This window comes from Struthio camelus, chromosome 15 (genome assembly GCF_040807025.1).
Source record: "Struthio camelus isolate bStrCam1 chromosome 15, bStrCam1.hap1, whole genome shotgun sequence".
Taxonomy (NCBI): Eukaryota; Metazoa; Chordata; class Aves; order Struthioniformes; family Struthionidae; genus Struthio; species Struthio camelus.
This window is the reverse complement of record NC_090956.1, coordinates 21,318,251-21,337,622: the sequence shown is the minus strand read 5'-3', so window position 1 is coordinate 21,337,622 and position 19,372 is coordinate 21,318,251. Positions and strand designations below refer to the sequence as shown.

Below are 19,372 nucleotides of genomic sequence, written 5' to 3'. Positions count from 1 at the left end.
GTCAGTGACTTCGCAGGTAGGAATGCCTGTTTTTGTCAGGCGCTCTGCTTTCTTCCGCGGTGCCTTTGGGTCTTCTCCCTGGTGCAGCTATGCTCCCACAGCTTCCTGAGCTCAGCACTGGCTCTACACACTAGGCAATAGGCTGCTCCTTTCCCTATGCCTGGCTGGGGGCAGCAGAGGGTGCCTGACAAGCTAACCAAGCGTAAGCCAGAGCACAGTTCTTTGAGGAAACTGCCTGGAGGTGGGGTATTAACAGCCACTAGGAGCAGCAGTTGCTTTCTGAAGAGGTAAGGGAGCCAGCAGCAGGTGTTTGCCTGGCTCATCTCAGTGTCACCTTAGCCAGAGAGTTACAAACAAGCAACAGAAGTACAAAATTGTCCAGGGTAGTGGTGGAGTGGAGAAGCAGTGAGCTTGCTTGCAAGGGTGCACCTCCACAATCAGAGAGGGGTCAGCAGGGTTGCACAGCCTCAGATGGCACCTCTGCACCCTTTCTTAAGTGGTTTGGGTGGAAGCCAGCACATTGCCTTGCACACTGTCAGCGCCAGAGAATCAAGCCCCTAGAAGGCAATGACAGGATTGCCATTTATTCCCTTCCTGGAAGTGAGGTTCCATCTATTACCAGGCAAGGATGTGTATGGTATCTCCATGTACCCAGTGGCCCTGCCCTTATGCTCTCTTCTGCTTTCTTCCAGCCACTCACACTCTCCTGGCTCCATGGCTGCTGTGCGTGAGTGGTCCTGCACCCGCTGCACCTTCTTGAACCCTGTCGGCCAACGGCAGTGCTCCATATGTGAAGCCCCTCGCCAAAAGCCTGACCTCAACCACATTCTGCGGCTCAGTGTGGAGGAACAGAAGTGGGCCTGTGCCCGCTGCACCTTCAGGAACTTTTTGGGCAAGGAAACCTGTGAGGTGTGTGGCTTCACCCCAGAGCCAGGGCCCAGCAGCTCCCCCTTGCCCATCATCAATGGCATCTTGCCCAAGCCCACCGTGCTTGTGGAGCCCAAGGGCACATCCAAGGAGGAGGCTATCAAGGCAGAAAGTGGCAGTGAGGACTCTGGGGGGAAGAGTCCAGATGAGGCAGAGCTGGAGAATGGCTGGGCTTGCCAGCGCTGTACGCTGCACAACACGCCAGTGGCCAACTCCTGCTCTGCCTGTGGTGGGCCACGCAAGCTCTCCCTGCCCAAGATCCCGCCAGAGGCGCTGGTCGTCCCTGAAGTCATCACTCCTGCTGGATTTCACATAGCTGCAGCTGCCCCTCAGCCTTTAGTCTCTGTAGAGATCACCGATGGTGATGCTGTAGCCACCCAGGGCCCAGTGACTACGGAACAAGAGGCCCAGAAGATGCCAGCCTTCAGCCCCTTCTCGCCGGGGCTCCAGAACAACCCTGTGCCCCGGAGCCGCCGGGAGGTCCCCCCGCAGCTGCAGATGCCAGGGCCTGAAGCCTCGCAGCCTGTGGCTCAGACCGTACCTGGGCAGAAGGGCTCTCCACAGGGTCAGGCCAGAGCTCCACCAGCTGCCCGCTTCCAGGAGCTGCTGTCCAACAAGCGACTGGGCGTGCTGGAGGAGGAGATGGAGGTCAGTCCGTCCCACTGGAAGTGCAGCACCTGCTCCCTGCTTAACTCTGCCGGGGCAAGCAAATGTGAGGCCTGCTGTACCCAGAAAGGCAGTGACATGATCAACTTGGTGGGGGACTCAGTGAGATTCACCCCATGCAGCCCCTCCAGCCCTGACTTCACTACCTGGTCCTGTTCCAAATGCACCCTCAAGAACCCCACACTGGCCCAGAAGTGCAAAGCCTGCGGCTCCTCCAAATTGCATGGCTTCCAGGAGCATGGGGTGCAGGGTGAGCTGACCCCCAGGTGTTCCGAGTGCGGGGCTTGCGACAAGGGCGGCTGTTCCTCCTGCACTGGCAGGGCCCCGTCCGCTCGCAAGGTTGCTCGCCTCTTCCCTTCCCAGCTGCCCACAGCCCAAGACAGGCCAAGTCAGTGGGCTTGTCCTGCTTGCACCTTGCTCAATGAGCTCAAGGCCAAGCACTGCGTGGCCTGCCATACCCCCCAGCACTATGTGGCCCAACACAAGGGCACCAAGCCCCTCAAGAGACGTGAGAGCATGCATGTGGAGAAGAGGCGGCAGACAGATGAAGGAGAGGCCAAAGCCCTGTGGGAAAACATTGTGACTTTCTGCCGGGAGGTGAGTGCTTGCGGAACTAGTCTTACTCCTAATCTCACTTAGAGGGAGCCCTTTTCACAGTTTCTCCATGGGTCTAGGTTATCAGATATCACTTCACACAAGCAAGCTTCCTTCTATCTCTTTGAGCCTTAGGATTGCAGAGAAAATCTTCCCCTGCAACAGCTGGCTGCTGGGTGTTAATGCTGAAGCATAATGATAAGTTAAATTGGTGTGAGATAATCCCCAGGGTGAAGGGGACCTTCCAAGGTGATCCCTCCGTCTTGCTCCTTGTCCAAGTGAGGAAGGCTGAGTGCTAACTCTGAAACATACTGATGTTTTAAATTGATGGAGGTAACCTCTATGGTGAAGGGAGCTTTCTAAGGCGATCAATCCAGCTCGCTCCCTGTCCAAAGATAAGGAAGGCTGGGAAAGAGCGTATCCACGTTTGCTAGTGGCACTGCTGTTTGTGGGCAGCACCTGTGATGTGTAGGTGTAGGAAATTTGGGGAAGCAGCAGTTCTTATAAGAGGCTAGGATATTATTTAAGGCCTCCAAAGTCCTGCACTCAAGGTACTGTTTATCTGTCTCGGGGCTTTTCAGGCTTCTATTCTTGTGTTTGTGAACTCCTAGCTGTGTCTGAAAATGGCTAGCCATTGTCTTGAGCAGCCTTAAAGCTACCTTTTGACTGCTGTTTCACAGGCACTGTGCTGCTCAGGCTTCACTTGGAGGAAAGTATCAGACAGCTGGAATCCTCATTCTGTTACCCCTGTATGCCTCATGGCCCGAACCCTGTGGAGCAGCGTGGAAGGCAGTACTCCAGATCACTGCTTGGCCCTGGCCAGCTCAGCAGCCTGGGCACAAGCAGAGTTAGCTGCTGCAGACTCTTCTCTGGCTCTGATATTGCTCCTGCAGCCTCTATTTCCCTCCATCTCACAGGGATGTTGATATTGACCACTTCTGCAATGCATTAATGTGTGAAAGGAGACATCATGTTATAAGCCTAATTAGCTTATTGGGCAGCCTTCCCTGTCGCTGTTGGGGAACTGCACTGGCACTCTTGAATTGCCTTCTTGTCGTCAGTGTTGACAGACCAGGGAGGTCAGTGGGCTTGAGTTGCTCTTTGCTGGGACGCTGGCCTTGCAAACCAATCTGGGCTGGACCAGGCCCATCCTAACAGTGTGCCCCAGGCACATGTGAGCTCTGATCCCTGTGAGAGCTAGAGGAAAGGGGTGCTTTAGGCAGGCGCTCATTGCTAATTGCATGGTTGCTTTAATTATGTTTTTTTTGTAAAAGTGGAGCAAGCTACCCCCAGCTGGTCTCTTCAGTGGGGCTCTCAGTGTCCTGTCCCACCTGTGCTCCCAAATCTGTCACTGAAACAGGGTTTGGTTGCATTTGGACCTGATATGCCATTTGTGCCTGAAGCCATGGAGCCGCTCAAAGGTTCTCAGCTGTACATTGCTGTGCTGGGGACACTTGGACAACCTTTCCCTTGTTTGTGCTCCAGTGTACTCTCAAATGTGGGGGAACTTAGTCCCTGGGAAAGCCACTGAGGGCTGCATTCAGACTGTTCACTACAGAGCCTATAATGGGCTTAGGCTCCTGCTGAGCCCGGTGTCCTATTCTGGCTGGAGAGAGGAGAAGGGGCTGTGTTCACATAGCTGTTGTGGCTGGTGTAGGTGCTGTCTAAGCTCACACAGCCCTGCTCAGTGCTGTCCTAGCTCAGGACAGTGACAGGTTGGATCCTGGCCATGGTGTCAGGGAGATAGAAGGCTGTCCTCCATCTCTGCCTTTTGGAAGAGAGCTGCAGTAACTCCAAAGGAGATAGAAAGCTTAGGATGCCCTGAACGCCCTGATTCAAGAGCTGTCATCTTGTTCTGTGTCTGTACAGCCCTGCACAGGGGGTTCCTGGAGAACCCTGGTCTGTTCCCCCAAGAGGTGACTATGCAAGGCCAAGAAGTTGCAAAATGGGGTTGTTTGCAAATACAGCAGAGGCAGTTTACTCATCATCTGCACACATAAGCATAGAACAAATGGTCTCCTTGAGAAAGCCAGTAGGGCTCTGGCTTTTTTGTCTGCATCAGTATTTGAATGATAGCATTTATTAGCAGAAAAACTCATTTTTGCAAAATAGAAGCTGAAAGTACTGATTGAAGAGCCACATGGAAAGCATTCACATCAGGGAGTTAGGATTGTAACAAAAGAGGAAGACAAGTACTAGTTGTTTCATGTGTATAAATGCTAATTTAAATCACAGGTAGCTTTTGATTTTAAAAAGTGATTTCATTTAATTAATGATAACAAAAAAAATCATGGTTCTTATTTCACCCTGTGTTAAACTGTTTGAATGAGTAGCCCTTCTGCCCTTGGTGAAGTTTTGTGCTTCCATCCTAAATCTGAGGCTAATACCAACAGGATTATCTGTCCTTCATTCAATCCTATTTTATTTAATGTGCAGTAACTATTGCAGGTGGACTCAGGATATTCTTACTCCAGACTTATTTACTTGTTTGTGGTCAGACTGAATCCATTTGCGAAAGGTGCCCCTGATGTCCTCCACAAATCTGCCTTGGAAGAGGCACAGAGATCTGCAACACAACCTCCTGCTCTGGAGGAGGACTATGCTGTAAATTGATGCAGCAGAGCCTGGGGCTGCCCTGTGTGGCTCAGCCCATACCACAGGGCTCCAGTTGAGGAGGGTTTTGTTGCCCAATGCTTCTTCACAGGCTTGCTGTTCTTGTATGCTTTGCTTGTAGAGGCAGCCACGGTCCCCTACAGTCCAGCTTTTAGCACCAGTGCAAAGTGCAAGATGGTTCCTGCCTGAGGAGACTGCTGTACAAAAGAAAAAAGATGATCTGTGTTGCAGTCAGGAGCCTGGTGCCCAGAGAGGTGAACCAGCTCATGGAAGGCACAGTAGTGGCATGGCCGAATGTTGGACCTGCTGCATAAAATTCATCTAGGCACAGTCTGCTTTGGCCTGTGACATTTTCAGCAGACACCCAGCCTCATGCTGGCCTTGAAACGTGCTCCCTGTCATGGCATCAGAATGGGCTACCTGAGCCAAACATGAGCATTAGGGGCTCTGGTCTCCTTTCTAGGGGTAGAGTGGGGCAGGCTTTCCACACTGGCCCCATCCCAAGAGGTCCTGGGGAGCATGCCACACAGCTGCACACTGATGCTGTCCTTGCCATTTGTTCTCGCAGAACAAAGTCAATTTTGTAGATGACAGTTTCCACCCTGGGCCCAAGTCTGTGGGATTCCCGGAAGGTGACAGCGTCCAGCAGAGGGTGAAACAGTGGCTGCGACCCCATGAAATCAACTGTAGCATCTTCAAAGACCGATCGGTGAAGTGGTCAGTGTTTCGGACACCCAGGCCCTCAGACATCCTACAGGGACTGCTGGGAAACTGCTGGTAAGGGGGAGAGAGCTGGGGTGACACTCTCCTGCACCTTCCCCTTTCTCCACCCACCATCCAGTTCCAAATTGGACTACTGAGCCCAACCAGAGCCCATTTGTAAACCCAACTGTATATCCTGTTCTGTATTTCACCCCTTACCAAACCATTGTGGATCTCAGGCCCCTATGCTGCTCAGCTGGGCAGCCCCAGCTCTCATGTCCTGCCCTCCCATGCCTTGCTTACAGCATCTCCCATCTTGCCAGGTTCCTGAGTGCCCTGGCAGTGCTGGCAGAGCGGCCAGAGCTGGTGGAGAGGGTGATGATCACGCGGACGCTGTGCCCTGAGGGTGCCTACCAGGTTCGGCTGTGCAAGGATGGCACGTGGACCACTGTGCTGGTGGATGACATGTTGCCTTGTGATGAGTGTGGATACCTCCTCTTCTCTCAGGTCAGCATCCTGTGGGAGGGTGGGGAAGGGTGCTAGGAAGAGGTGGGCAGGGCCTGAGGGGCACGGCACAGTCTCATCTCCTGCTATCCCAAGAGAGGACTGATAGAGGCTGTGGAGAGGGAAGAGAGATACTGCTGTGGTTTACAGGGAGCCCTTACTCTGGGCTGCATTAGGGAAGGCTGATAGGGCATATGCAGCTTGCAACCCTGCTTTCTGCTGTGTGTTCAGGTTGACTGAGCTCTTTGAGGCCATAATGTAAATCTGTTCAGGCCCCTTTTGTCATTTTCCAGACTATGAGAGAGTTCTTTTGCAGTCGTCTTTTCCCCTCTCCTCTCCCCACACTGCAGGTCTGCAGGGGAAACCATCTTTATTCTTCACAGCAAAATGAAAGTATTTTACCTGAGTATTTTTGCACAGAGAGGGGCAGAGATGGGCTGAGCAAAAGCTGTTTCTTTCCTCTGCAGGGAGATCTGGCATCTTGACTTTGTCAGGGAGAGGCCACAGAGAGGAAGTTGATTGCACTGTAAATCAGCCTATTTTGAGCCAGTGCCTAGTTGCTCTGAGCACACTCAGGTGGCATCTGCTAGGATTAAAGAAGCTCTCTCAGCCACTTTGGGACGTCACTGTGCGTTATGCCCTGCCCGGCCTGCCAGGCCTGGAGGCATTTGCCTGGATCATTTCCATGAAGGAGACTGAGAATGTCTTTATTGAAAATCAGTAGAATCTGCCAAATAAACCAAAGTGCCACAGTCAGGAGGAGAGACAGGGACCCAGGAACATTGGACTTCTCTGTGGATTTGACTGTGTTCTGCGAATCCAAATTCTCTGTTTTAAAATACACACAGCCCCAAGAGCTACATCACACTTGAGCTATAGATATGTTTATGCAGTGAGGATAGGACTCACGGATAACTCAAGTACTAGGGAAACCTTAATATCGACACAGCTTGCAGAGCCCCTGTACAGAGCTACAGGACTTTGTAGCCTGTGCTCTCCACTGCATGGAGGTGGCCCAATCTTGGGACGGCAGTTAATTGTATCAGCCAGGAGGCTTCTCTGGGCATGGGGTGGCAGAGTCTGTTCAGCATAGTTGGCAGCATCAGCTCCTGTGCCCTGCTTAACCCCAGTTGGCTCTGTGCAGACTGCTTTGGGTTCAGGCCGGGACTTCCCACTGTTCAAACATAGATATACCATTGCCAAGTCTGGACTGCCTACCCAGTTTCTCTGCAAAGTGGATGATCCCCGGAGGGATACAGGAGAGCCAAGTGTGTCAAAATGATTGCCAACACTTCTGGAAGTGGGTCCTATTAAAGGGAAACATTGGAGAGGAGAAGGAAAAGGAGTCCATGCCCGCATTTTGTTTCCCGATAGACAGAGAGGACCCTTACGTGTTAAATCCAGGGTATTTTCCTGAGGGGGAATTAAACTGCAAACAAGATGCTGGACAGGCAGAGAATGGGGTCTCCCTTCGTCATATGTGAGCAAGCTCCTGGTAGCTTGGCCTTGCTGTTCCCATCATTCCATCTCCCTTCACAGAGTGAGGGCTAGCAGATAGCAGGTGAGCAGGGCTTTGCCTTTTCTGCATGTGGTCCATTTGCTTTTCCATCACATGCATGGGGGTGGCTTGTGACATGTTTCTGTCTCTTTCCCCAGGCCCAGAGGAAGCAGTTGTGGGTAGCCCTCATTGAGAAGGCGCTGGCCAAGCTTCATGGTTCGTACTTTGCCCTCCAGGCAGGGCGTGCTATTGAAGGCCTGGCTACACTAACTGGTGCCCCCTGCGAGAGCCTGATGCTGCAGGTCAGCTCCACTAACCCTCGCGAGGAGCCCATTGACACTGACCTCATCTGGGCCAAAATGCTGAGTTCTAAGGAGGCTGGGTAAGACAAGGCAGGAGGGCTTCATGTTAGCTGTCAGGAGCGTGGATACTCAAGGAAGGGGGCAAGGGTGGCCACTGTCACTTGTAGAGACTGAGAGGAGAGGGGCTTGCGTGTTGACCCAGGATGCCGTCCACCACGCTTGGCATCTATCTGAAGTGTTGACAGAGCATCCCTCTAAGCTCTAAGAAATGATTTCTGCTTTATTTAATTTTCATATGAAATTAAAATCCTAGTGGATTTCACTGTGCGCATTTGCTTCTGTCTTGCAGAGGTTTTGAAGCTGCTGGCATTAAACCCACTTGTTCTGCTTTGAGTTTTGTTTCCATTTATAAGGAAACAAAGGGCTTTGCTCCGCACATGTTCCCACCTATATATGGCATCTTTGGCCATACCTGGGCATGATGATAGGAGACAAAGAAAGCAAAAGCAAAATCCTCTTGCTCATCACTGGGAGACTCAACCAACAGGAAGAATGGGAGGGAAGTTAGGTTCCTAGGCTCTGCACATTGAAAATCGGAGTGATTTTAATTGCAGTAGCTAACAGCAGGGTAGCCTGCAACTGTGGTTCTGCCACACTGGAGGCTAATCTATCCCAGTATGTGGTATCCTCACAAGCGTGGGTTGTGCAGACCTCCAGCCCTGAGTGTCCTATGTGCTCACTCCCACAGACAGGGCCTGCTCCCTGAAAAGTGGAAGCAAACACACCATTTGCCTTTTCAATTTGGCCTGAGCCCTGCTAGCCATCAGAGACACCCTTGGCAGTACCCTAGGGCCTGACAGAAAATGGGTGAGGTTGGGGGAAAGCCTCACTGTGCATGTGGGAAGAGCAAGCAGGAAGAGATGGGGGATTTGAGAGAGGGGTAAGGGCAGGTCTGCTTTGTCTGTCTGGTGTTAGAAGTCAGTCAGGTGTCCTGATTTGAGGGCACTGCTTGGAAAAGATCTCCACAGAGCCTGGACTTGAGCACACACCTGAGCGGTGTGGTGGAGGAAGCTTGCTGCCTAGGGAGAGCTCCAGCCAGCGAGGTCAGGGCACTGCTCTGGGGGGGCTGGCAGTCGGATTGCAGAGAGGGAATATGGAGGACCCTGCCAATGGGAAGTCTGCCCTGTGTCTTGATCTGTGGGGTCTAGCTTCCCCTGGTGCCATGCCCTGCAGGACACTAAGCATTTTGCTGTTCCCCGTGTAGGTTCCTCATGGGTGCTTCCTGTGGTGGGGGAAACATGAAGGTGGATGATGTGGCCTATGAGAGTATGGGTCTCCGTCCACGGCATGCCTACTCTATCCTGGATGTACGGGATGTCCAAGGTTTCAGGTGAGTTACGTGGTGGAGGCTGGCATAGTACAGTAAATGTTCCTACCAATACAGCCTGAGCAGAAACCCTGGAGACAGATGAAGAAGAACGCAAGGGATTAGCATGCTGGACAAGACCTTGGGGACTCTCATGTCTCCCATCCTTATGGTCAGTAAGGGCTGCTTCTCCATTTCATGGCATCACATAAATGCTGCTGTCATATAAGCTGGCCTTGTGTGTCACTGGGTCCATGTCTTAGGCTGCTCTGCTCTGGGTGGCCCTCTCTGATCTTTGAGGTCTGTGCGGTATGGTTTGCTCAATCTTCCCATTGGGTGGCATGACACAGAGGATTGAGTCAAACCCTTTCAGTATGAAGCGATCAGGGCATCCTTCTCATCTTTGTGGAGTGGGGGGGATTGAAATGGGTGTTGCCCCAACTGCCTGGGTGCCTGTTGTGAAGCCTGATTTTTAGCTATGTCATGCGGGGTCTTGTGCTGCTCTCTGAGCATTTGCTCACCAGTCCCCTCCCCGCAGTGCCTGACTGGAGGCCCTTCTGGGCAAGGAATGGTGGGATGAGCTTCAGCAGGTCCAAACAGAAGTGCAGGACATGGACATCTGGGGTCTGTTGAGGGAGACGGGTGGAAAATTTGGTTTGGGATGCTCTGAGAGCTCTGAAAGTCAGGGGCAGGCTGGAGGGGCAGAAGGTTTTGTGATGCCGCCTTTGGGGGTGGCCAAACTGAGTGGCTGAGTTTGTGGAGAGGGGTGAATATCTCAGAGGCGATCACCCTTGTGTCTTCCCTTGCCCTGGGCCTCTGACACCCTTGTTCCCCTTCCCCCAGGTTACTGCGGCTCCGAAACCCCTGGGGCCGCTTCTCCTGGAACGGCAGCTGGTCTGACGAGTGGCCCCACTGGCCTGGCCCCTTGCGTCATGACCTGATGCCCCATGGCAGCAGCGAGGGGGTCTTCTGGATGGAGTACAGCGATTTCATTAAGTATGGTAGTGCCCAGGAGGCAGAGACCCCCAGGCCTCTATTCAAGGGGCAGATCCTGGGCTTGGGTGTGGGGCAGGAGCAAGGCCACATGACATGGGGACTAAAGAGCAGAAGGGGTGGGTGGAGACTGTGCGATGAAATTTCCTCAAGGGCTGTTTTGTCATGGCGACTCCTTCACTCAGAGGAGACTGAATGGAGAAATCCTTTTGTGGGGAACTCTGGCCTCTGCCTCCATGGCCTGATGCACTGGCTGGGCCCACGCATTCAGTGGCAGCTGGGCACTGCCCCCCACAGAGCAGCCAGACTGGCTTGTGCCAGGATCAGAGATCAGTGAGCACTTCTGGGGCGAAGCCTCTGCAGGACAGCGTGGGGAACTGGGGCTGCTCCTCTGCTCCTGCTCCTTTTCCTGGAAGAGAAAGCAGGGATGCTCCTGGCCCAACCTGACACTGGCAGTGCAGCTCAGCCAGTGTGGCAGGGCCATGCCACCTAGTGGGTGCAGCAGCTGCTGCAGCTACTGGCAGTTCCTATTTCCTTGCCTCTGTGAGGACCTTGGGCCCAGGTGGGTGCAGAGCTTTGGGGAGAGCCCTCCCAAGGTCACTGCTCTCCCTCCCTTCACCCCTTCAGCTCTGCTCCCTCTCCTGTCACTCTCACCTTATCAGAGTGCTAATATCCCATCTGGAAAGCAGGCACTGCCCGTCTGGAGGTCTCATCTCAATGGTATGGAGACAGGCCTGTTGTCTGAGCCCAGAATCTTTGGGCTGGGAAAGAAAATGCGACATGGGGCTAAAGATGGGGCACATTGGGCTAGGCATCTCCAGAGAACTTCCAGTGCCTGCTTCTTTCCAGCTGTGTGAGGCACAGTGGATTGGGGCATGAGGGCAGAGCAGTGCATCTGCAGAGGACCTCACAGGGCCTGAGCCCAGATTTCCCACAGGTATTTTGACTCCGTGGATATCTGCAAGCTCCATTCAGACTGGCACGAGGTGCGTGTCCAGGGCATGTTCCCCAACAAGGCCAATGGGCCGGTGACGGTGACATCGCTGACAGTGTTGGAGCGTGCTGCCCTGGAGTTTGCCCTCTTCCAGGAGGGCAGCAGGTGAGTTGGGCAGCCACGAGGGCCAAAAGCAGTGAACCAGAACCCAGGAGAAATGTGTTTTGCCTTGATCACACTACCTCCACATCCCATCCCGTGGGGTTGCAAAGCTTGGGGATTGGCCTCCATTGGCGTTTCTTCACTGATTCTCATGGGCTCCCTTGTGTTTCAGGAGCTGGGTGATCACAGCTGAAACCCAAACCTTGAACAAGCACTGGTTCCTGAGGCAGGATAGTCAGGGAATCTATCCAGGCCCCGTGGGAGGACTGTTCCTCTAGATTTGCCATCCTGCCCAGAGTGGGTGCTCTCCATGTACTCTGCTGGGAGGTGCTTGGGTGAGGTGTGACCCTCCTTGTCCTGTTGCAGGCGGTCGGACATGGTGGACAGCCACTTGCTGGATCTGTGCATCATGGTTTTCCGAGCTACCTTCACCAGCGGGAACAAACTGAGCCTGGGCCGGCTGATGGCTCATAGCAAACGAGCCGTCAAGAAGTTCGTTAACTGTGATGTCATGCTGGAGCCGGGCGAGTACGCTGTCGTGTGCTGTGCCTTCAACCACTGGAACGCTGCCCTGGTAGCCCCCACTGCTGCCCAGGGTAAGGGGTGCTGGGGCCTGAGAAGCTGTGTTGGAACTGGGCTCCCCTCACCACAGAGATGCTGATGGTGACCCCTGGGGGAGGCAGAGATGATGAAGCCCCCCAAACATTGCTGTGGGGGCACTGCTGGGTTAGGGTGTGTGCAGCAACCCAGCAAAGCTGTGCTCCCAGGGGAGGTGGCTCTGGGACAGTCTCACTGAACACCCTCATGTGTGCTGTGTCATCCCCACAGTGTCCAGTCCCACCAGCAGCCGGCAGGCCACTGATTATTCGAGCTATATCCTGGCCATCTACAGCTCCCGCCTGGTGATGGTGGAGCAGGTGGAGGCACAGCCCACCACGCTGGCAGATGCCATCATCCTGCTGACTGAGAACAAGGGCGAGCGCCACGAGGTGGGTAAGGGTGGCACATGGCAGGCGATGGTGCAGGCCATGGCTGCAGAGGGGAGAGGGCAATGGTGCTAGCAGAAGCCAGGACCCCTGTCCTCTACCATGCTGTCAGAGTCCCTGGCAGTAATCAGGAAGGGCCTGTGCCAGCTCTGCCTGGAGTCCAGTCCCTTCCTGCCCCGTGGGTGCCCCCCCTTCTCTAAGTGGGTCAGCATGGAGTACCCTAGCCAGATGGGAGGCACAGGGTGGCAGTGCTTGGCTGGGAGGTGAAAGATGCTGATTTAGGGGCTGAAACTCAGAGACAGGGGTACCCAGAGGGTTCAGATACCTGACTGGATTGTTTGCCTCAGGGTCGTGAGGGGATGACGTGCTACTACCTGACACACGGCTGGGCAGGGCTCATTGTGGTGGTGGAGAACCGGCACCCCAAGTCCTACCTGCACGTCCAGTGTGACTGCACTGACAGCTTCAACGTCGTCTCCACACGTGGCAGCCTCAAAACCCAGGACAGCGTTCCCCCCCTGCACAGGTCGGGGGTAGGCAAGGGTGGAAGGGTTGGAGGTTGGTGCAGGGCTGCATGGGGAAGGCAGGTGCATGTGCTGTTGACACTGAGGAGCGCTGACAGGTTTGAAGCAAAGCAGGGTATGGGGCTGGTTGGGTGGTGTGGGCAAAGGTTTGCAGGCTGAGCATTGGAGTGACAGGCAAAGGGTGGGCAGAGCCAGGCACAGCACTGGCATGAAGGATGGATGCTTGGCCGAGCCAAGCAGGGTATGGGATTGCTGTGGTATGGATTAAGCCAGGCAGCAAGCCTTTCTGCCTGGCATGGGGGCAGCATATTTCTTTGCCAAGCTGGGCAGCTGGCCAGCCCTGAGCTTGGCCCTTTCTTTGCAGGCAGGTGTTGGTGATCCTTTCCCAGCTGGAGGGTAACGCTGGCTTCTCCATCACCCACCGTCTAGCACACCGTAAAGCCACCCAGGCCTTCCTCAATGACTGGATGTCCACAAAAGGCACCCACAACCCCCTGCTCACACCTGAGGTTGCCGGGCTGCATGGGCCCCGGCCGCTATGACAAAATGCCTCCTCTACACCACTCCTCTCCTCCTTTATTTTCGCCAAGCCTCTGGCCTGGGGTCGCCCCCCCCAAACTGTCAGCACTGAGCCGCAGGGCAGAGCTGGAATGTCACACCAAGCACTTTGCCCTTCGTCCGTGGGGCTGGGGGTGAGTTCTCAGGGGCCAGGACCAGCTCTGCTCACCACCTCCTCCCCAGCAGCACCTGCCTCCCCCCTGCCAATTCACGCACTTTATGAGGAGCCACTGGGGGGTAGCGGGGGCACAGGGATGAGGGCACAGCCTGGTCTGTGGCTTTCTCAGGATCCCACCTCCCCAAAGCTCGCACTGGGGTTTGGTGCCCTCTGCCTCGCCCCAGGCGTACAGAGTGGTAGCAGGGGCCTGCGGGAGAGGGAGGGGGTTGGAAGTTGCCATCAACCCCCTTCCGAGGCACCATGCTCAGGACTCTGCCCCCTCCCATAGCGCCAGGGCCCTGGTGCTGCAAAAAAGCAAAAGAATATACCTCTCAAGTCTGTCCATCTATGTGATTCTCTGTCTGCCTGCTGGGCCCTTCTCACTGTCTTTTCCCCCTGTTGTCTGCTGTGAGAAATGAATGGGAGACTGGCATCAAGGTACCTTTGCTGTGCAACAGAAGCTGCTGATTCAGATCACCACACGGGCATGGGATGTGCTGTGGTCGCCCTACCCTTGTGCCACCTTTGCTTACTGTTCATGGTGTGGAGTCGCTGCATTTCCCAGACTGACTCTGGCACCTTGCCTGGCCCTGGGAGACCAGGCTGCCCCTGCCTGCAGGGTGAAGACAGAGGAGTGGTGGTTGGGGCTAAGAAGGAGAAGGTGCTTGATTCTTTTAAAAATCCACTACTGATGCTTTTCACAGCATCTTGGAGCAAAATGAACAGATCCACTTCTCTGCCTGTGCTCTGCAGTGGGGAGCAAGGATAGGTTTCCTGCATCCTTGGAGGGGGGAGACACTTCGCTGCTTTGTAGCAACAGGGCCCCCCTCGACTCATCACACAAGTGTTACTATGCAATGGCAAGCACTGAAAGCAGTGCCTGGAGAGAAGCCATGAGTCTCAAGCTGGGGCTTGGCTCCCTGGCCCTGGGCACTGCCCTGCTGTGACCTCAGCAGGCCAGCCCTATGCCCTGTGAAGGCAGGGGCTGAATGCTGGCAGTTTGGCAGTGCCTAGCAGGTGATGGAGGGGAGCAGGGTGCAGGGCAACAGGTATAGACCCAATGTTAGGGGAGCAGCTCGCACTGGTTTGCTTTACTTAGTTGCCATGTGCAGTGGTGGGGGCAGGCTTTGTCCCAGTGGTGTCTGGGCATCATGGCTCTCTGTCTTAGTGAGAGAGAGAGAGAGAGAGAGAGACACACACACACACACACACACACAGAGAGAGAGAGAGAGGTGGGGGGGGTGGGGGTGTGTGTCAGGGGTGTCTGCTAGTGTTATTACTATCCTTCCTAGGTTGTGAGGACCTGCAGCTCCAGGGGGGTGATGGGAGATGTTGGGCCCCAATAATGGCCAGGCTCCTGGTGGGGATGCAGGTTGGAGTGCATTCTGCATCCCACTGCTTGCAATAGTGGCCACCCCTGGGTACACTGAGAACACCAGGCCCTGGACATGGGAGGTTTGGGGTTTGCCTGCCTGTGTCCATCCCTTCCCAGTCCTTAAAGAGATAAGGGGTGGGCAGGGGCCTGGGAAGATGTGCCCTCTGGGGCACATGCTGCTGTGGGACCCTCCTGGCCCCTTGGGGCAGGGGCTGCTGAGCCAAGCTGTCTGTATCTTTATTTGTTGATCTGTTTTCTCGGTTCCCTGCTCTTTCCTCCTTGGGATGATTTGTTCTTCGCTTTTTCTCTTTCTCTTTCCGTCTTTGATCTGTGAATATTTTTAACCCTGTACATACTGTCCAGCTCTTAAGAAACACAGGATATTTTATCAATGTAAATCAGATCAGTAATCCCTGTATGATACAAATTATGGTGGTTTTCAAACTCAGGTTCTGATGGACCAAATAAAGTTTTGTTTTTTACTGAAGCTGCCTGGATTTACTGTGCTTTGGGGATACTGGATCAGCTGCACCACCATGGGAAGGTGCTGAGGAAGCAGGCCTGAAGGGAAAGGGAGGAATGGTGGCACCTGGCTGTGTGACTTTGGGGGCTAAGGAAGAGCCTTAAAGCCATTTCTACAGAGAGCAGGATGGCTGGAGCTTTTAGCAAGTGGCTGCAGGAACCCTGGGTCGCATGCTTGGGGGCCAGGCTACAGCCAGCCCCAAGAGGTCTCCCTGCAGTGAATGGTGCAAGTTTCGTCTCTCTGATCTGACTGTCCCTGCTTGCATCTCCTCTTGCCCCTGTAAACAACTGTCACTGAAGGGGACAGGGAGGCTTATGATAAGGTGCTTCACCCATTGGGGTCGGTTGGCAGTGTGTCTGGAGGGCCTCCCAAACCTGGCTAAGCAGCACCACAGCATGCTCAGGATGAGCAGATCTCCTCCAGCACTGGGGGATTTGTTTCAGCTCCTCTGGGGGCCCCTGCCTACTTCAGGGTTGGTGTAGTGGCAGGTGATATACCTCCCTGGGGTACACATCAGTCAGCCTTCTGAAAATTAGTTGAAAACAAAAAAAAAGTGAATTTTGAGCTTAAGATTTCCTTAGCTTCATCTGGCCCAGAAAAGTCAGAAACTCGCATAAATCAAGCTGCAGCCAATGCCGAGCTTTAAAAGCTGCCTCGAAGCCCTGAAGGCCGGGGCCAAGTAGGGCTCCTTCAGCGGCGGGGGCCGTCGGCGCAGCTCCGCAGCAGCCGGGAGAGGGCGATGTGTGCCCGGGAAGGGCCGGCACGGCACGGCCGAAGCGACCCTGCCGTCCCGCCGTCTGCGGGCTGCGCGCCCTGCCTTCACTCTCCCTTCCAGGCATCCGCTCCTTAACTGCTTAGGAGCGTGGCTCATGGTGGCTTTGCGCAGGGGATGCGTGGGGCCAAGCAGGAGGGCTGCACCTCAGTCACATAGTCTCAGCCCACTGGCACTTCAACCTTTGCAGGCCCTCGGTTATTCCTGGGGCAAGGTCTGGATCCCCTCTCAGCAGCACGAGAGGCACTGGGCTGCCTCGAAGTTCCTGGCATTTTGCCAGCCTAGCCTGGCACGGAGGAGCACAGATGTCCTGGCACCTTTTCCATGCAGAGGAGATCCTGGGGCCTCTGCAGTGCTGCAGGATGGAAACATTGACTGACAGAGGGGCCGCAGTGCTGCCTCTTATGTAGCCCTTCTTGCTGCATGTGGCTATGCAGCACCCTTGCTCACTGCTCCCTTCTGCCTGGAGGTCATAAGGTGAGAGTGCACAGGATCAGGGTGTCTCCAGCGTGCCAAGGTTTAACCAGCAAGGGCACATGGTAGATCTGTGCATAGGATCCGCTTCCACCACCCTCTCCTGTGAGGCTAGCAGGTCTAGGGGTCCTGCACTGCCTCCGATGTAGCACAACTCATGCATGGCAAGAATGGCACTCCAGCAGGCCATCTGGTGCCAACTACAGTGTGTGGCTTGGGAGGGGGAGGCAGGACGCAGCTGCTTCTACATCTCCAGGTCTTGGCAAGGGTTGCGGTATCCGCCTCCGCCGCACCTCCCAGAGCTGCTGGCACTGCCCCAGCTCTACCCGCTTTCCCTGGATCTTTGTCCAGTCTGACACTAAGACTTTGTCCAGTCTCACCATTTCCACCAGAGGGGATGCTGCAGCCAGGGTGGGTTAAGCCCTGCAAAGCAAGAGCAAGCACTTCAACTCCTTAATCCCTACGGAGCCACTAGCATGCTCCTCGGGAAGCTGCTGCCTCAGTTTTCCCATCTGTATTGTGGAGGCTGACTCTAGGGGAGCTCAAAGACCTAGCATCAGGAGCAGGGGCCGAGGAACCATGGCAGCAGTTTCAGCATCCCAGGCCATCTTTGCAAGTGCTTTTTTTCTTTTTCCTCTCACATAAGCAATGGTGCCAGGGTAGTACAAAGTGCATCAGAAACACCATACCAAGGTTTGGGGAATGACTTTATTCTATCCTTACTTTCCTGCTGGACAATGCCCGCACCCTTGCCAAATCGTACGGTCCACTCAGACAGCCTGACCCTCTGCTACAGCCTCCCTGGTGACCCCCATTTTGGAGCCTGCGGCAAGGCAGGCCGAGCTGCAGCCTGGTGAGGGTGAGCTTTCCGGCTCAGTGAAGGCAGCAGGCTGTGTGCTCCAGCCCCTCTCTTGCCTGGGGTGGGCACCTTGAGAGACCAGTAGGGAGAGACAGCAGGAGAGAATTTCTGTCTTTCTTAGAGCAACTTGTAATAGATTTTCTGGGTGAAACATCTTTGCATTCAGGAGGCCCTGTCACAAGCCATCAGCCTCAGCCGGGAAGAAACAGATGGAGAGTTAATTTTGGTGGGGAGGGCGGCAAGGGCACTGTCTCCCTGTTTTGCTTGCCTCTCCTCTCGGTCTGTTCAGGGAAAGAAACCTCAAAGGCAGAGGGATGTTTTAACCCTTGCATCCCTTAGAGCCTCTGCTACCCTAGCTTCTCCATGGCCTCTTGGAGGGCAGGGCTGCCCTGCATGTGTCTGTCAACAGCCACCCTCCTCCGTCTTGCCCTGGTCTCTCCTGTGTCATAAAAGGGGAGTATGCCCAGGACACAAGGCAAGTTGCATTGCAGCTAGCTAAAAGCATGGCCTGTCGCCACCCTGACACTCAAACTGCTTCGGCAGGGGTCATCAATAGGCACCCACCCTGGTCACAGTCCCACACCGGCAGATGAAGATGAGTGACTAGTTTGCAGTGTGGGCAACACTGCAGCCACAGGGCCACGCCACGTGTAAATGGGGGTATCTTCCCAGCCTCTTATCCTCCCAGCAACTCTGTTTGCTGCTTTATGTCAAAGATGAGCTCAGATACCTCATGCTGAACTACACCCTGGTGGTATCCTTTGTTGGAACAGTGGCTGCCATGCACAGCCCGCATGTGGGACAAGTCCTGCCATCCTGCAAAGGCCCGGCAGGTCGTGCCTTTCATGTTCCATGGCATAACAAGCCAAGCTCAAGCAAACAAGCTCTGGGAAAATCGTACTGTCTCCCCACTGATGCAGCCCAGCAATACCAGGAGCACAGCAAGGCACAGCCCTGAATGGGGAGCAGGGAGCTGAAGCCATGAGAGCCTTCACCTTGCTTGTCTATCAGACCCAGCAGCAGGAATTTCGGGCAACAATTGGCACATGGAGAGCAAGAGGGGCTGCTGTGCAAACCCAAGGGACAGCCATAGACATTGACCAGGGCAAGTCACAGCCGTAAAGCGATGACTCTTCATGCTGCCCAGCTCCCAGGAGGGGAGGGGGATGAGTCTTGTGGGATACAATTTAGGGTAGCTTAGGGAGCTGTGTATCAGGCAAGAAGGCGCTTGAGTTGTTGACATAATTTTGGGGTGACAGGAGGGGACCTGGTGCTGGCAGAGTTGCCTGTGTCGGGAAATCCCCTTGCCTGAGGTGGGACCATCAACATTACTGTCCTCTTGGCCTTCCTAGGCACGTGCTAGGGGATGCTGTTAGAGGCCAGGTGCTGGGGCAGGAGATTTTCAGTCCAGCTCAGGGCAGCTGCTGCTTTGTGCAGCAGGACTTCAGCATCCTGCAGAAGCAAAGCAGCAGGAGGAAACTGGCTTCATCTGCTGAAGGCTGAAAAGTCATCTGGGATGCAGGCCATGCAGCCCCACACCATTACTTTTGCTCTGAAGGAGCCAAAAACGCTGCCTCACAGGTACAAGAAAACAAGAGGGATATGTCTCTGCAAGTGCTAGGACTGGGAGGGGAGCTGGAGGAACAGACTGCCCATTCCTCACCACACCTGAGAATTAGTCACCAGCAAAGCAGCTTGGGGAAAGCCCAATGGGTGCAGCTGGTAAAAGGGGTCCAGCTAGAGCACTAGACCCATAAACAACTCTGGGAACTGGGAGGGTGAGTAAAACAATCCAAGGGCAAGGCTGGTGTGTGAATACAGAAACTGGATAAAAGGCATGTCACTGTTGCGCTGGTATGCAGATTGCACAGGCAATAGGAAAC

At 54.5% G+C, this 19,372-nt stretch overlaps 1 protein-coding gene across 14 annotated transcripts in view; it reads left to right on the top strand.

Annotated features, from left to right (window-relative positions):
• The window catches only part of CAPN15 (calpain 15), a 62,697-nt gene extending 47,349 nt beyond the window's left edge, over positions 1 to 15,348 (top strand). For 8 of the 14 annotated variants that reach the window (XM_068908297.1, XM_068908295.1, XM_068908293.1 and 5 more), the window contains 11 exons: positions 693 to 2,190; positions 5,369 to 5,577; positions 5,826 to 6,009; positions 7,663 to 7,886; positions 9,071 to 9,196; positions 10,016 to 10,168; positions 11,103 to 11,264; positions 11,628 to 11,857; positions 12,090 to 12,250; positions 12,595 to 12,773; positions 13,136 to 15,348. In XM_068908297.1, the coding sequence (XP_068764398.1) occupies positions 715 to 2,190; positions 5,369 to 5,577; positions 5,826 to 6,009; positions 7,663 to 7,886; positions 9,071 to 9,196; positions 10,016 to 10,168; positions 11,103 to 11,264; positions 11,628 to 11,857; positions 12,090 to 12,250; positions 12,595 to 12,773; positions 13,136 to 13,313 (3,282 nt within the window). In that variant the 5' untranslated portion in view covers positions 693 to 714 and the 3' untranslated portion in view covers positions 13,314 to 15,348. Of the gene's footprint in view, positions 1 to 692; positions 2,191 to 5,368; positions 5,578 to 5,825; positions 6,010 to 7,662; positions 7,887 to 9,070; positions 9,197 to 10,015; positions 11,858 to 12,089; positions 12,251 to 12,594; positions 12,781 to 13,135 lie in introns of those variants that run through there. The other 6 variants (XM_068908300.1, XM_068908302.1, XM_068908296.1 and 3 more) reach the window with 3 other exon arrangements.
• The last annotated feature ends 4,024 nt before the right edge of the window (positions 15,349 to 19,372 follow it).